We start from the raw sequence: 17,583 nt of genomic DNA, 5'->3' as shown, positions 1-17,583 counted from the left end.
TCAACAGGGCTGCCTGTCAAGGGCCATCAAAAAACCATACAAATCTATCGGCCTCTTGGGATGGGCCATCTTAATTGTGTGCCTCCATCCTTGTGAAGGTTATGAGTTCCAGTAAATAAAACCCATATGGTAATGATCTATCTATGAAAAGATAACTATATAAAGCTCCTTCATAGCCAGGTCACCCTCACCCTGCCCAGTATAGAAAACCAGGTCCAGAGTGTGCCCTGAAACACTTATGGACCAAACACTACTTGGGACAGACCTATAGTTGCCATGGTGGACATGAAGTTATGAAGGGCTCCTGATAAGGAATCCTCAGCGTGGATGTGAAGTCCACATCACACAAGCTGAGGAGGCTCCAGCATCACTTATAAGACCAACTCAACCAGCTCAAGGAAGGAGACTGTTGAGCAGCAGGTGGGCAGAATACTGACATTCTGTTGGCATATTCTATCTCAGACACCCACTTTTAGGTAAACACATTCAAACCCAGCAAACCGTGGGTCAGGACGTCTGGTGAGGGGCATATAATCTCAATAGACTATGGCAACACCTCCTTCTCCCCCCACTCCCAGGTCTGGCCTGCTGTTGCAGAGAATCCATGTGGGTTGAGCTGAGAGACACTAATTCCCACCGCTTCATCCAGCTTTGTAGAGCTACAAAGCCACAAAACTGGTAGGGGAGGAGGAGCTGGCTCTCTAGTGCTGTGCTAGCAATGGCACACACCTCCTGAATGTGTACATGGGGCCTACATCTAGGCAAGATATCAAGGGGAACACCTAATCTGGCGAATAATTGGATGCTGTCTGAAGTAGTAGACTAATAAATCAAGCTAATCTGACTGGTTTTCATTTTCATTATTGAATTCAAGTAGTGTAATGCTCTGAATAATGTGGATTAGTCGGACTTTGTGTGTGTCTATATGCGTTAAAGGTTTAATGAAAAGCATAACTGAAGGTGAAGGGTGTGTAAAACATCCCTGAGAAACTAAGGCAGTCTTATCAAACTTATTCTGCCTTCTTTCAAAATACCTCACACATTTCCCCAAAAAAGAATCCATGAATTCGCCTCCAGATCCTAGGGATCTCCTCAGTCCAGGGGCAGCCTTTGGGAGCTCTGCAGCAGGAGGGACAAATTTGCAGCTTTAAGTCATTCACTGTCTTGTTGCATGACTCCTGAAAGTTGTCCCAGCTTGAATGGGATGCCTAAGGATCCTCAAAACTGGGGGGGGGGGGGGGGGGAGATGGTGGACTCTAGGAAGTTTCTTTATTATTATTATGTACCAGGAAACAATATGGCATGGCCACAGTTGATCACTTCCTCCATGTTGTACAGTGTAAAATTGTGCAACAGGATTTTAGCCTTTAATACTTTGACACAGATAATATCATTTGTAAAAATTAACAGTTCCTGACATTTAAAAATTAGAAGAATTGGAAAGGTTATTTGTATCTTTCTATAAACAATGAGCCAATTCTGTACTCTGTGTGCATGTGTGCATGCACACATGCATATATTTTACTTCAGAAAGGGATGGGATATTAGAGTTGCACAGAGATAGTATGTTCAAATCATAGGAACTTTGATGAGAAAAAACAGTGTTTCTGTCTCACTGTTACTGGCAGCAACAAATTTCACAGGGTTTGTTGAGGTGTCTCATTGTGTTAAAATTGTTTAAATTTACAACAACGTAATTAGCAAGTATTCTTCTCATCCTTATTCAGGGTTATGGAATAACTATTTAATGAGAGGGTAAACTGTATTTTACAGATCTGTGAGTGCAAAAGAATGAGAAGGCCATTTTGGACAGAGGATTGTACCACTCAAAGGAATTCATTTTGTACATAGCACCTTAATTTTCATTAAATTCTCAGTCTTCAAGTTTAATGCCAGTTAATGATGCAAATACATTATAGTGTGTGGTGTAATGCACTCCTGGAAGCAGTGCATTTCCCCCCTTTGTCCTTAGTGGCCTCTTGCTAGGTGCAATTGTTCATCATATTTCCCTAGCTTAAGATGAGTATTTGATTCTTCCTACAGCTACTTATCTCATGGTGTGCTGCTTTAAATGTAAGTCCTATTTAGGCATCATTTCTATGATGGACCGCACCCACACATGCAAATCTTTTTCTTCACTACCCAAATCTCAGTCACACCTTTGTGTGTTCACAGAGGGAGTCTGCAACAGCATTGGTGACTACTATGTTCTACTGGATGTACAGTACTTGCAGTGATTTCTTGATAAGGAACTCCAATAAGTATCCCAATCACAAGAATAGTGTAAATGCGTTTTATTGAATGCACTTACAACCTTTGCTGCAGACCTCCATTTTGAACACGTGAATTTCTGCATGATATCTCTGTAGGAGGCAGGAACAGGAATTACTTCTCCACCCCATCACCACCATGTTTCAAGCCTTACAAACTTTCAGGGTGTAATGCCCGAATATAGCAGCTTCTGTTTCTGAAGAACTCTATATAACAAGTTAAAAAAAGGAGGTCTTTCTGAAGTCTGGTGGGAATTGGCCCTGAGTCATCAAAATGCAGAGTCCAGAGGCCCATCACATTTATCCTACTGCAATATAAAATAAAAGTGGGTGGGTTCTGGTAGGCAAAAAGGGCTTTGCTGAAGTGCTCAAGACGAAAGCAAAATATGAGGCATATTTGGGTGTTCCTCTTTGAGCCATGCCCTTTTTGGACCGCTGTCAAAATGCTTTCATACATTCCAAATTAGAACCATTTAAAAAACCTGCTGTTTAAATATATTTCTTTTCAATCTTGATCTCTTGCTTCCTTAGAGCAAATATTAATTTCTCACACAAATCATAATAAACATTTTGTTGTAATCTGTAAATATATGCCCAAAAAGTATAGATTGCATCCACGTTCAGCATGATGTGGCAAATAGTAATTAATTAAAATGAAGAACCATTAACCTATCTACCATTCAAGTTGTCTCCTCTATGCTACTTTTGTTCCATGTGTTTTAACACAAAATAAAAAGCTGTGGGCTGTTACTAAAACTCACCACTTGATGTCAGTGTTAGCTTACTGTAGAAAAGCCAGTAAAAGCCAGCTCTAATCCTGTTAAATCATACAGTAGCTCAGACTACACAGCCTCCTTGTTGACCAGATACAGACAAGGCAGGTGTGTGTGCGTGTGTGTGTGTGTGTGAGAGAGAGAGAGAGAGAGAGACAGACAGACAGACAGACAGACAGACAGACAGAGACAAAACAAAGGAGATTGTGAGTGATCAAGAGAGACTGAGAACGATACAGAGAGAGAGAGAGAGAGAGATGTAAACAAGCACCTAAAATCTCAATTGGTATATAATGGTAGAGATGGAGACTAGGGGTGTGAACTATCTTCTGACAAATGTGAAAATACAGGTGGAATTAAGGATATATTTGTGTTTCAAAGGTGACAACCGGGCAAAATCAATGTGATTACATGAGAAAAGGGAATCACAAGTATACCTTATGAAGAAGATGCTGAGCCAGTTCCTAAGGCATAGATTGACAGCTTCACCCCCTTGATGAAACCCAGGATCTCTCCTTTGCAGTCACTAGGGGTCTCTGAGGGCATTGCCTGGTAGCTTGATTGATTGATTGATTGATTGATTGATTGATTGATTGATTGATTGATTGATTGATTGATTGATTGTAGTTCCTCCAATGAAGTACTGTAGCATATTGCCTGAGCATTGAATCCTCAGCTTTTCCTCCCTCTTCCCTGCTGTCTTTTAAAAAACATATTTAGTTGATCAGGATGATCGTTTCTGGGGTTTTTTCGCTAGTCTCATTTGACTTCTCTTTTGTAGTTAGTTGGTGTGATGGTAGCACTGCCAATATTCATAACAGCTGGCTCCTACTTCTGTTTTTCTTGTGTTCTCTAGCATGGACATGGAAAAGAACTGTGCCAGAAATAAATCTGATGACATTAACTGAAATCCTGTATGCACAGCTATGCAGTGTAAAGATTATGGTGTCATCAACCTTCTTTTTTTGGTCCTTTCATTCTTTCTTTCTTTTTGGAAATGAAGTATTTCTGATTCCTCTCCCCTGCAAAGGCTCCCAGGGTTTCCCTGCATTTTGGGGAGTCCAGTGGGGACCAGGTGAGGGTGAAGTGTTTAATTTCCAAAACTCCTCATCATCAGTAAAGTCATCGCAGCTGCATCGATTTTCAGAAATTAGATTTCCCCCAGTTACTCCATGATGAAAGAGATTCTACTGAAGCCTTGAGACCTTTGGTGGGGGTGGGAGAATGTAATGAAACTCTTTTCTTTCTGAATAATCACTATGGCTGATGACATTGTTAGCCTTACACAGTGTATCAGTGAGAACAGGATTTCAGCCACTGTCTATTGTCCTGCTCCTAAGTCATAGTGATTTATGTTGCTCCCATTTGTGGGAGTACGTTTTTCCCTTGAAAATTGAGAAGCACACAGATGATACTGACACAGATCCAGATAACAAACAGGCTGGAATGTCTGCTAAAGGGAAAACAGTGCATGAGGCATCAATCTGTGCACTCTTGTTTGATCACAGATCACTTCAGGGGGCAGTGCATGTCCCTAACACAGACAGGAAATGTAGTTGTGCTAGGAACAAGTGAGTGAGAGCAAGGCTGTGGGAAGGAAATAGCAAGATTTCAGACAACCACAGATGGACCTGGGGGGGGGAGTTTATAAGCTCTCTACTTGGGTAGATTTTATTCAGCACCTAATCATGTTGTTCAGTGCTTATGTGCACTGTTGGTTGGCTTGGATTCCTAAATTGCTCTCTTTTTTTAAAAAACAGCAACCACTGCAATCACAACAATAGAAAGTCTCTAGCTAGCCACTGTAGAATTCAAGAGACAGAGGAAATGCACAGCGTTATTATGGTCAAAAGTTTTGTGAGAAAGACTTATTTGGTTCTCTCTCTTCCCCTTTCTCATGTGTCTGATTCCCCCACCCCGAGTAAAACTACAGTACATAGGATTGTACTTTTCATTCTGAAATCTTGGTGATTTTTTCTAACAAATAAAATTTTTTAAAAGATGGAAGAGGTGGCAGAACCCAAGAGGGGTTTAAGCCAGTGACAACATTTATCTACACACCCATAAAACATAATTGCATAATAATAGCCTGCTGAAGAAACACCCAGAGTTAAATATCTAGGACAGTGGTTCCCAACCTTGGACTGCAATTCCTAGAAGCCTTCACCATGAGCTGTGCTGGCTGGGGTTTGTGGGAATTGTAGTACAGGAACCAATGGGTAACCCAAGATTGTGAACCACTGGTCTAGGGGAATCAACAGGGGCATATACAATTCTTTAGACCCTTTAGACCTTGCCTTAGTATAAGGAATGTCTTTGGCACCTAATCTGACATTGTGCTTCGCACTTGTCTGTCTATATTGCAGCCACTGGACTTTGAAACAAAAAAGGCCTACACTTTTAAAGTAGAAGCCTCGAACGTCCATCTTGATCATCGCTTCCATTCTGTGGGCCCATTCAAGGATACTGCCACAGTGAAAATCAATGTGTTGGATGTGGATGAACCTCCAGTTTTCAGCAAACCTTTTTACACCATGGAAGTTTATGAGGACACACCGATTGGGACTATTATAGGAGCTGTGACGGCCCAGGACTTGGATGTCGGGAGCAGTGCTGTTAGGTAAGGAAGTGCTCCGTGCCCTAACTCATCCAATGTTTTCAGTGAGATTGCACCAGGAAAAATATATTAATGCTGAAGGATGAACTCAAAGAAGACAGAAAAAGTCTTGTGATACTCAAAATTGGGGACCAGCACTTTGCTGGTGGTCCAGGGTGAAAAGGCCAAATCAGGTAACACCACAATATTTTAAATCTATTTGAATGTTCTGGGACTGACGGCAGTCTTCTCAATGAGAAAAATGAACACTACTTCCACCATTACCAATAGTGATATATAATGGAGTCGGCAACTACAAGAGGGCTGGGAGCCACACACATCCTTCCCTTTTACATCCCTAACATGTTATTTGAATTTTTAGTTTCTCTACTCATCCCCCATTACTTTAATTGAAAAGCCACATGGCACCCTCTGCTGTCCATTTTTTTTTAAAGGTGGAGGGTATGGGGGAAAGGGGTTCTGGTGATTCTTCAAACCATTGCCCCCCATGCCCCCTGTAGAGCAAAAGGGGATTTATGAGCTAATTATAAAAATCTATATAAATAAGATCCTTCCTTCCTTCCTTCCTTCCTTCCTTCCTTCCTTGTTGTGTGGGATGTTAAGGGGCACAAATGCTTGCAGGCTACATGCTGCCCACCTTAATATATAAACTTAAGTGTCTGGGGTAAACAAAAGGGATGGACTAAGGACTAAGTAAAGCAAAGAGTGACTGGTAGCTGAATTTGGGCTATGTAGGCTTGACTGCCTTTTTGTAGGTTTGACTGCCTTTCTAGAGCAGAACTTATAACTTTTTTTCCAGCTTTCTAAAAGGTCAAGTGAAATCTCTCTCTAGCCAGAAGGGCTATGGAACTAATTGCGGAGGATCAAGAGCATCCTCGGTTAGATGGAAATGAGGAGCAGAATGCCCCTGATGTTCATAAATTCTTGGGGCAGAATGTGGTAGAGTTTCTACCCTGAGATGTATGGAGCCTAGCTCTCAAGTTGGAGGAAAAAGTACCAACAGCTGAAAGCACAGGATTCTGGCTGAAAGCTCATAATGCCCACCTTCAAGGAAAGATTCATCAAGGGTAGCAGCCTTCTTACAAACAAGGCTATCATGAGGAAGTTTCCTGGCAAAGTACCTACAGCTAAGGTTAAAGTGGGGCTTTGGAAGCTCAGCTTGATAAGCCACTTTGGTTGGCAAGAAGGTTGTTGGAATATAGTCCTCTTACATGCTCTCACCTTTTCACATCCTTTTCTGGACTCTTTGAATGTTTCTCTGAAAGACTCCATTGTGCCTGAACTTAGATTGCAATTGATCTTGACTTGGGGTTGCCCTTGCCTCACATGCATGTATTCTGACTGGACCATGCTGTTTGAAGTTTGTAGAATGTTTCATTTCACCTTTGAATTACCTTTGCTTGCCTTCTGAAATGATTCCTTTGGCTTCAACCTTGCACTTGTTTTGACCATATCATTAGAATGTTCTTGCTTAGATATCTGATTTTCATTTAACTCCCTCGCCTGGCCTGAAGAAAGAAAGAAAGGAAATAGAGGAGTGTACAGAGAGTAAGGCTGAAGAAACTTCATCACTGACGGAAAGAAAAATCAGTGGGAAAGGAAAGGAAAAAGAGTACAACATAGGCAGAGAAAAATGAAAACAGAGGGAGAGTTCATGCTATTCAAACAAAGGTTAACCTAGTTTTTAGCAGAGGGTGTAGTAGACCACACATGCTTTGTATGCAAAAGGCCCCAGATTCTGTCATCAGTGTGTGAAGACAGGGCTAGAAAAGAATCCTTCCTGAAACAATACAGAGCCATGGCCACTCGGATATGCCAACTATCTGGCTCAACGTAAGATATCATCATGTCTTCCTAACTATTACCAACATTTCCTACATTGCAGACCTTATGAGCATCAAAAATAATGTCCTCATAACACCTGCATGTTTTAAACTGTACTGCCTTCTGTCTCTGAAAAGCTCCCTAAAGCAATTCAAGCTCATTCCCAAATCTCCTTTTTATATCCTACCCACATCTATTTGCATTCTGAAATAAAGCCAACATTTTTGCACAATTTTCTTCTGATATATTTACATCCTCCACATTTCCTCCATCAGAAATGTTGGTGGTAAGACCAGATCCCTTTCTTATACTGTTTTTGAAAAAATCATTTATAATGATAGCAATAATAATACGAATACTGCTTGCATCATCTAGTTGAAGTGTAATTCAAATCAGGATTAGATGCTTGAAAGTGCCCACTATAATGACTATGAAATCCACAAGAAAATATTTTGTAATAAATCTGGATTTCAAGGGATAATACAATTTAAGGCTGGGTTATTGGCTTTCTCTGCCTTGGCTCATTGCCAATTTTTAACACTTAGATTATAAAAATAAACAATGAACTGCTTAAGATCCTGTGCCTTATCCAAAATTAAATAACAAGCTGTCCAACAGAAACTATCCACTTATATTTGATCAAAGAAAAACAATTCTTAGTTAATGCTTTTGTAAATTGGGTTACGGCACATTTCATTTAGTTTAGTAAAGTGTCCTACATTAAATTTGTAAAATAAGATATTTTAATGTCACATTGGCAGACATACCCTGAAAGTACCAGTTCTTCACAACACATTGGCTGATACTGGAAGCTGAGAAAAATTATCACCATTTTGTTCCTGAGAGAACCTGACCAACTGTCTTAGCCAGATACAATGCAATAAAGAGAGTTATCTGTGGCTGGAACTGCCACAGGGCATGGACTCATCTCCTTCTACAGTAGTGCCTCGCTAGACAGTTATCCTGCATGACAGTTTTTTCATTAGACATTGACTTTTTGCGATTGCTATAGCGATTCGCAAAACAGTGATTCCTATGGGGGAATTTCACTGGACAATGTTTGGTCCCTGTTTCGCAAACTGATTTTTGCTAGACGACGATTTTGACAGCTCCCTCCGTGCTCGCAAAACAGGTGTTTTCGGGACCTAAGCTTTGCAAGACAGCTATTTAAACAGCTGATTGGCGGTTCCCAAAGCGGCTTTCCTATGGCTGATCTTCGCTAGACAACGATGATTCTTCCCCATTGGAACGCATTAAACAGGTTTCAATGCATTCCAATGGAGAAATGCTTTTCGCTAGACAATGATTTCACTAAACAGCGATTTCAGTGGAATGGATTATCATCGTCTAGTGAGGCACTACCTTGTTACCATCTCTACACAAGAATTGGAGGTTGTTCATGATTTCATGTACCTTGGCTCAATGAACTCTGACACTCTCTCTCTAGATGTCGAGCTGGATAAACACATTGGCAAAGCAGCTGCCTCTAGAATCACAAAGAGAATATGGTTTAACAAAAAGCTGATGGCATATACCAATATCCAGGTCTATAGAGCCTGTGTCCTGAGTACACTCTTGTACTACAGTGCATTCTGGACCCTTTGTGCACAGCAGGAAAGGAAGCTGAACACGTTCCATATGTGTTTTCTCTGTCACATTTTTGGCATCACCTGGCAAAGTTCCAAATGATGTAGTCCTGGAACAAGCTAGAATTGTTAGCATTTATATATTACTGAAATAGCGTGGAAGGGATTGTTACTCTCGGATTGGCCTTCTCAGTGACACTAGATGCTGTTCCAAGACCTCTACAGTCTCTTGAGACTGAAGCATGCCTACATTGGTGCAAAAATAAGAATGAACCAGTACCTGACTGAGGTTTTTTTTTTCCTGAAGTCAAATGTCAGGTTACGCCCAATGACTTTGTTAGAAACTTGCTAAAAGTATTTGTGCTTAATTTACTGGGGGAGATGGTGTTCCATGGAACAAGGGTGAAGCCAAACAATTTCACTACCTGTTACAGAGTAACAAATGGTGCAACCCACCTGCCCAAGTTAAGGGGCATTTTATCCAAAATCTGTCATTCATCCTTTGTTCAGAGGAAGCAGAAAATCCCTCAAGCACTTCTACAATAAATAGCCAACCACACGACTAACAATTAACTCTTTCATCAACTACACCAAACTCTTCTGCCTTAGATGGCTGCCTTATTTTGCCTAAGGAGAGCCCTGGCCCTCAAGGTTGTTACATTATTGTGCGCCCACACTTCCCTCCCACCATGATAAATCTTAATGTTGTAATCAAGAAAAGTAACTATTCCAAGTTTTTCCCTACCAACTGTGCCTGTGGAGGTGGTAGAAATGAGAGAAAGCCCTCTTTGTGGTATTTGAATATGTAGAGGTGCTGCTGATACAAAGATACTGTGATTTTCAAAAAAATACAAGTTGTCAAGTCTCAGAAGATTTCCCAGTTTAATAAGCTGACAGTGCTTTATTTATCCAGTCACAAAACTAAAGAAAATAAAATTTATGCAGTTGTTAGTTACTACTGATATATTAGACTTGAGTAGGCATGAGGTTTACTGTACTTACTTTAACTGAAACTAAAAGTCAATAAATAGAAATGAGCAAAAGCATTAATTAGTTACAAACAGATGAGTGGGATTAGAACTTTCTAACATGTTACAATGTAGAACCATTATGCTGTGCTAGCTTTTTGAAAAATGAGCTTGCCTTGTCAGGGTAAAAAAAAAAACAGCTGAAGTATGTCAGTTCTATAATATTTTAAAGGGGGAACTTGCAAAACATCATGCAAGGGGAGGGAGAAAATAATAGGTCTTTAAGGAGACACAGGAAGACAATAAGCATTCTCGCCTGCGATATCCAATATAATGTGCTGTGCAGTATGGTTTCATTGCAAATTAATTCATTTTCTCTGTGATGTTTTCCAGGCACAGCTTTAGCCATCACAATGCCTATTACACAAATCTGTAATCTGCAAAACAATGAAGAGGGGAACAAAAGATAGATCTATGCTTTATGCAGCAGACAGCAGAACTCAAAGAACAAAGCACTCCAAAACAGCTCACATTAGCAGAAGTAACACTAGTCGTGGCAATTTATTACACTTTATCAGGAAGAAAGACTTTTAAATCTGTTGGCTTTGACATATGGATTGGGAGATAATAGCTAAATGATAGCAGAAAGGAAATCCACTTATTTAAAGAATAGAGGAGGAGGAAAAATATGCTTTGCAGAAGCTCATTGAGAATGCTGAGGTTTATTTTTTCTTGTTTGGGTAGAATCAGAGCAGCTGAACTTTCTGAGAAGTCGGGAGTTTCCTGCGTGACAATCAAAGCTGTCAAGAACTCAGAAATAAACAGGAGGAGGAAATGGAGAAGAATGTAGGCATCCTAGAGATAGATGGGGCAGGATTGGTTCATATTTCCAAGACTCAGCGTGCTGGGCTTTAACAATGTTTGATTTATGTGCTTATGTGCATATTTGTGTTTAGTTTGTATTCACATCTGCACAGGACTATTTGATTACAAATAATTATTTTATTATTATTATTTTTGGGGGAAAAGTTTAAATCAAAGAGCTGTTCATGACAAAAGGCACAAACTCGGGAAACTGTTAGAACCCTTCAGGTGACTATGCTGATGGCAGCTTCTGTTTGAGTGTTCAAACAGAATGTTGGTCTCATTCTGTGTGGATTCAACTATTGTGACTCTGGGAGATGAAAATGTTTGCTCCTGCTCCAAAAGGGTTAATCAAGGAACTGCCTTAAAATGTTTGGAAGAAATTTGCAGCCATTATTGTCTTATTTCAGAAAAATGAGTCCCCCAGCTGTGAGATGAATCAGGTTATTTGGGCATAAATGGGAAAGAAAGAACTTTTTAGCAAGTAACTTTAAATTATGTTTTATTTTCATTTACCAGTATTATGTTGTTTTCTCTAAATACAAACCAATGAAATATGAGGTGACATAACTAAGCTCTGTGTATAATATAAACTATGTAACTCCAACTCAACAGCACTGCTAAACTCAATTGGGAAAGGGGGTTGGATTGCCCAGGAGGCTATTATTTAAGCGAGAGCCAGCTCAGCGTTTAGTGCCTTATGTGCATTATTCTCCTTTTTTTGCAGTCATTTTTATAAAGGTGGAATTGACAAGCAAAGCCATAAGAATTTTAAGCTGACCAATTGCAGCAGAGTGGAGCTTGTGAAACCTTGTGGGGTAACTAACACTTCATGAAGACTGAGCAATACATGGAGACAAATGACACAACAGTCCTGTGGAATTCTTTTTTCCAGGCGCTAGCATTACATTTGACTCCCGCCTGTCAAGCAATGGGTTAAAACTAGGAGGTGATACTTCTAATCCTCTTGTCACCATTGTACCAAAGGAAGAAAGAGGAGGGGAGCCATTTTCTAAACATCCTGCTGCTCGTTTATTTAACACTAATTCTAATTATGGGTCACATTGTAAGATACCTTGTGTGTTCATATCCTGGTGATATAGTACTTGATGGTGGAGGAAACTGATGCCAGGGTTAGTGAAATTGTCCTCTCAACTAGGAGTGCATGATACATGTTTCTGTCTGATTTTTTATGGGTGGGTAGGCTTTCATAGAGAAATGATTAGCTTCTAAAGTTGTGGTGCTTGTTGATGTGGGAACTCCAGATATGTATCATTCAATGTTGGTATATCTTTCTAAAATAATTAAATCCAGATGTCTGTGCCCCTGCCTGAAACTCCTGCAGAAACATTTGTGATACTGTTGAATTAGAAAGCATGACATTTTGTCTCTTTCTGGGCCGTTGTCTCTTTCAGTGTCTCAGCAGCCTTTGAATCCTTAGAAGCAGATCAGCATTTGCAAAGATCAACATTTCTTGATAAGCTGTTTAGCTTATTATGAGAAATGTAAAGCTGACAAGCAAGTTGGCAGGAGCATTTGTTAAATTAATGCACAATGTGTCTGAAAAGACCATGGTGGGAAATGATGAAAGTGTAGACAGCATTCAGAAAGTGCTGATAATTGGAACAAAAATTACTATTCTCTCTCACAAACATGCAAAGAGGAGACATTTGCTGAAACTGAAACCTGAAATGTATTGCTCTTTGAGCAGCATTAGTAACTTTGTTTTATTCAATCAACTTCATTTCAGTCTTCAGGACTATCTTCTCAAGAGTTTTGCCTCCTGTCATATCAGAGATAGTTTTCCTTATCATGCACTCACATCTAGTAGGGATGTCCATAGTGACAATTCCTGTACTTCTTTTGTTTTGGGTTCTTTCAGGAGGTGCAGGGGGGGGGGTTGCTTTCATTTTTGTCACTTTTTAACTGGCCCTTTCTTTTCTACATGAAAAAGAAAACTTCTTTTATGTTTCAAATACAGTATGTCCCCATTTGTATTTTCTGGCACTCCAGAAGCACTGAAAATCTTTTGAAACTGCTCCAGAAAATCAGAGGCAAGGCAGCAGATAATCAATCTACTCCAAAACTATGGAACATTACATGAGAAAGAAAAATCATCATCAGACCTATGCCCACACTAGATTATATTATTACATTCATCAATGCTACCATCTTAATCTTTATCACGGATTACTGACAGCTGGGGTTCCTTGTCAACCTGCAGCTTCCCTCTCTGGAATGTCCTTGGATGAAGGATCTTGCAGTCATCCGCCTGGCTTGGCGTGACCCCTGTCTCGAATCTGGACCCCTCCATGATGGTGACACCTCTCCGGCACTCAGAACCTCTCCATACGTGGTCAGCCACCGGCGCAGTCTTCCATCTCTCTTTCCACTGTGTAATTTTGTCTGCTGTACAGAGTTTCACCTCTCCCTCTGGAGCAGGCATTGTGATGCTCTTAGTTAACCCCTTTAGTTAGGGCCTAGCAAGATAGAGCATAGCTCTCAATCCTTTTTCATTTTGTCCCCCTGGCAGGGTTAGGCTACATTTCCACCTATTTAGCTTTCGATAGGTCACCCCTCTGCCTTCCCAATATGGCCATGCATGCTTTCTTTTGAGCTTCCTCCTTCTCTTATCTTGAACCAACTTTGCTTTCTGGCCCCAAAGTTTGACTAGATAGGTTCGTCCCCTGTAAGGTGTAACCTCCTGTGGGCGTACATCCCCGGTGTCAAACCTGTGCACTACACCCTTGGCTACTTCGGGCTTGTTGGAGAAAACCTGCTTGTACTTCATAGGCATGGCTCTAGCTTCTTTTTGTTGTTCGGAGGAAAGTGAGTGACTGAAATAGACCTCCTCTGGGGTGTATTTGGGTCCGCCCCTCCTTTCCCCAAAAGGTAACTCGAGGCTTTCACTGTCAGCTTCTTTCAATTCCAGCCAGACCACATTTTCCTTTCTATTGTAGGGTTTGATCACCTTCATCCAGTCCACTATCCCGCCGTTCACTTGGGAGGTTATTTTCACCATCTTGGACAGGAAAGAGGTTCTTAAACACGTGAAGAACTCAGAAGCAAACCTCATGCTACCCATTTGCCTCAGCAGAGCATCTACAATGTTCTGAGTCTCAGTATTCCTCAGGGGAACTGCTCCAGATAACGTGTTGCACATTCAGTGATATTCAGAATGATTCTGTTTCCCCTCAGGGTAACTCTGGGCAATGGTCCAACTATGTCCAAACCACTGTGTTGGACTGAGTTCGAAATGGCAGGTAAAGGACATAGCTCGGCATCGGTTTTGTCACTGCAACCCCTTTGCTTCTGACCTCCTTCATACTCTGGCCAAATTCTTTTATCTGCTCCTCCATTTCAAGCCAGTAAAAGTTTTGAGCCAATCTTTGGTCAGTATTTGTCATGTCCATATGAGCTGCAAAGGTACCAGTGTGCCCCTGCTCCTCTATCCCCACTTGATATTTGAGAGGCACTTCCAGCTGCTTGTGGTGAGTCTCCCCTCCCCCTCTGGGATTCACACAGGCCTCCCTGTCCAAAAGATCTTTTTCTAGGAAGAACCTTTCAGGACTCTCAGGGGTTAACTGACCTCCGCCAACTTTATTAAAACCTTGATCCAACGTGGGATCTGCTTTCTGTTCCCTTTTAACTGTACTTTCTAGTGGAACCTTAACAGGTATTAATCCAGTAGTAGGAGCTTCTCCCCTCAACAGCTCTGTTTGAATTTTGACCTTATCCTCTGCTTTGCCTTCTTTTTTCTGTTGGGAGCGAGTCTGTACTAAAACACTTTTGACATGCTCAGTGAGATCGATCTCAAATAAACAAGGCGCCGGCAATCGATCAGCCATGCCTATTTATTTATTTATTTATTTATTTATTTATTTATTTATTTATTGATTGATTGATTGATTGATTGATTGATTGATTGATTGATTGATTGATTGATTGATTGATTGATTGATTGATTGATTGATTGATTGATTGATTGATTGATTGATTGATTGATTTGATTTATACCCCACCTATCTGGCCCGCCTATTCTCCATAATCCTCTCCACCCTTGATATCGTATAGTTACCTCAGCCACTGGCATGGTACAGTGGTGCCTCGCTTAGTGATGTTAATCTGTGCAGAAAAAATCTGCAAGCTAAGCAAAAATAAAAAGCCCATAGAAATGCATTAAAACACAATTAATGCGTTCCTATGGGCTAAAGACTCACCTTTAAGCGAAGATCCTCCATAGGGGTGGCCATTTTCGGTGCCTCTAAAGCGAGGAAACACAGTGGGCGGACATTTTGAAACCGCTGATCAGCTGGCCGAAAATGAAGGCTTTGCGATTGCAAAGCGAAATTTCCCCATAGGGACCATCGCAAAGCGATTGCTTTTGCCATGGCAAAAAGTCCATAGCAAAGTGATTTCATTGCTATACAGAGCGATCGCTATGTGAGGCACTACTGTAATTAGTTCTGCACCTATCCCTTTAACTGTCAGGCTTTCACCTTTATGTTCTCTGGAGGGATTATGTCGGGATGGCACAAAGTGACTTGAGAGCACAAGTCTTTCAGAGCCATACATTTTGTCTCATTTATGTAACTGCTTTCTCCAGAACTTTTGAAAAGTTCCTGGTTGGTTTCTATAAGATAGCAATGTACAGTATCAGCTACAGGCAGCTGTTCTGCTTGCTATTCCTGACCCTCTGCCCTGCTGCATTTGTATTATGAGTTACTGTTTCGCCATTCTCTGAGGTAACTTTGTTTTGCTGCACGCAGTACACTGACTTAGGCTTGGGTAAATTAGACTTTTGACCCCCTTCTCTGGCCTTACTACATTGTGAAATGAAATGACCTTTCTCTCTGCAACCAAAACACGATCGAGAATTTCTATGTTCTGGGCTAAGGGTCTTATCTCCCTTGCCAGTGCTTGTATTTTGGCTGGCTCTGTTCTGTGGGTGTGCCTACAAAATGGCTGCCACTTGCCTGCTGGTTCTTGAAGTAAACCTTGGGCTCCTTTTTGCTGGTCTCCCAGGTTTTTCTTCCCACTTTTACCTCAGAAAAATTTGGGTTTCGAATATGTGAAATAAAATCTGTGACCCCTCCTGGTTTCTGAACATCTTTGGGCCTTATCTTTCTTTCAGAATCATTACACTTTTCCGCTTCAGCTTTGGGCTGTAAAACTTTTTCCTCAGCCCCAGCCCCTATTTCCAATATCTCCTTAAAATCTAGCTCCATTTGTCTTATCTGGGATTTCCGTTCTGATTTCCACTCTTCCATTTGTCTTTTCCTCCGCTCAAAGGATATTTGACTGGCCTCCTGTTCATTTTCAATCACTAATGCTTCCAATTTCAATTTCATTTGTAACTTCCATTTTTGGAACTTTTGAAATGCTTGGAGATTTTCCCCCCTCGAGGTCTCCATTTTACTCTCTGAGGTAATTTCTTCCAGAGTTCCTTCCCCCTCCTGATCTGAGTCATCTGCACCCTCAAGAGGCATCTCTGTCGCCTTTTTCCCCCTTGTGGAAGGCATGTTTAGTTATGTAGGCTTCTGCTTCAATTTACAAGCCTCAAATTTAAAAGGTACACTTCCTCCCCCCTTTTTTTGTGAGTTAGAGTCTGTGTAATAAAGTAGCTTCCCTGCCAATTTTCACTGAAATACTGTGTTTAGACCTCTGGCTCCCAGCCAGGCTTTTTTTCCTGAGACAAAGTGTCTCCCCGCCTCTAGGCACCAAATAAACAGAAATATCAGCTTTAACTCTTTCCAGTTTTTGTTGATTTGAGTCACCTCAGCTTCTCTAACCTTTGGCCTCCACTTAGTCCCCTCAGAACTCTGTCCCTTGAGTTCAGGACAAGCTAGCCAACTGGTCCCAGTTTCTGCTTGAGGTAAACTTACACCGGAAAAGGTATCCTCAGAGCCTGTCCCTCTTTTAACCCCCCCGCGATCTGAGCTTAGGAGCCTTCCCACTAAGCTTTCCCCCCTGAAAAGCTCTAGGGAGTTACCCACTCTATTCGCTTCAGATCCCCTGACTAACATATATTTTTCTGCTCTGGGAACCTTTCTGGTTCTAGGTGTTACTGGATTAAATCGGATCCCGCTGCTGGCCACCTCTTTGTGGTGATCTCCTCTTAAGCCCTATTCCCCCAGATCTTCACGAGGTTCTCGCTCTTCTTCTTTCTTCACTGCCACCAGGTATTACTACTTTAATACCATTTAATCATAGAGACATGTGTGCTTTTAAAACTTGAGTCATTTATTAGATCAGGGAAGTTAATATATGATTAATATTCAATAGGTAAATCACAGGTTTTAAACCTCTTTTAAACCTAGGTTTCAATCTAGGCTCTTACAGATCTCTAACTCACGCTTAGTTCACTTTTAAGTTTCACAGTGTCTCTCACTACCACAATCTCTCTCCGACTCCATCCACCAGCCTTTATATCCAGTTCCCTCCCCCCTTGGCTCCACCTTCCATCCTCTCATTGGCTCCTTCTCCATTGTTCTGCTGTAATGGACAGGTAAGGGCAGGGCTGTTCACTACAATCATAATCAAGCAACAGATGAAAAAGGGAAATCACTATCAGATTATGCAGGCACTATTTTATATTATGACATTCATAATATCAAGCATAGAAAACATCCCCCCTGCACATACACACGCGCACACATGCATGCGCACACACGCGCACAC

General features: G+C 41.1%; 1 protein-coding gene across 3 annotated transcripts in view; it reads left to right on the top strand.

Annotated features, from left to right (window-relative positions):
* Window positions 1–17,583, top strand: part of CDH12 (cadherin 12) — an 875,078-nt gene that overhangs the window by 823,896 nt on the left and 33,599 nt on the right. For all 3 annotated transcript variants that reach the window (XR_012086709.2, XM_078391722.1, XM_078391723.1), the window contains exon 10: window positions 5,410–5,663. Coding sequence is in view for 2 of the 3 variants with exons in the window: in XM_078391722.1 (XP_078247848.1) it covers window positions 5,410–5,663 (254 nt within the window). In the remaining variant the exon portion in view is untranslated. The remainder of the gene's footprint in view (window positions 1–5,409; window positions 5,664–17,583) is intronic.

The sequence above is a fragment of the Pogona vitticeps genome, chromosome 4 (assembly GCF_051106095.1).
Source record: "Pogona vitticeps strain Pit_001003342236 chromosome 4, PviZW2.1, whole genome shotgun sequence".
NCBI classification, from domain to species: Eukaryota; Metazoa; Chordata; class Lepidosauria; order Squamata; family Agamidae; genus Pogona; species Pogona vitticeps.
The sequence above is the reverse complement of the archived record's forward strand: the minus strand, read 5'-3'. Positions and strand labels throughout refer to the sequence as shown.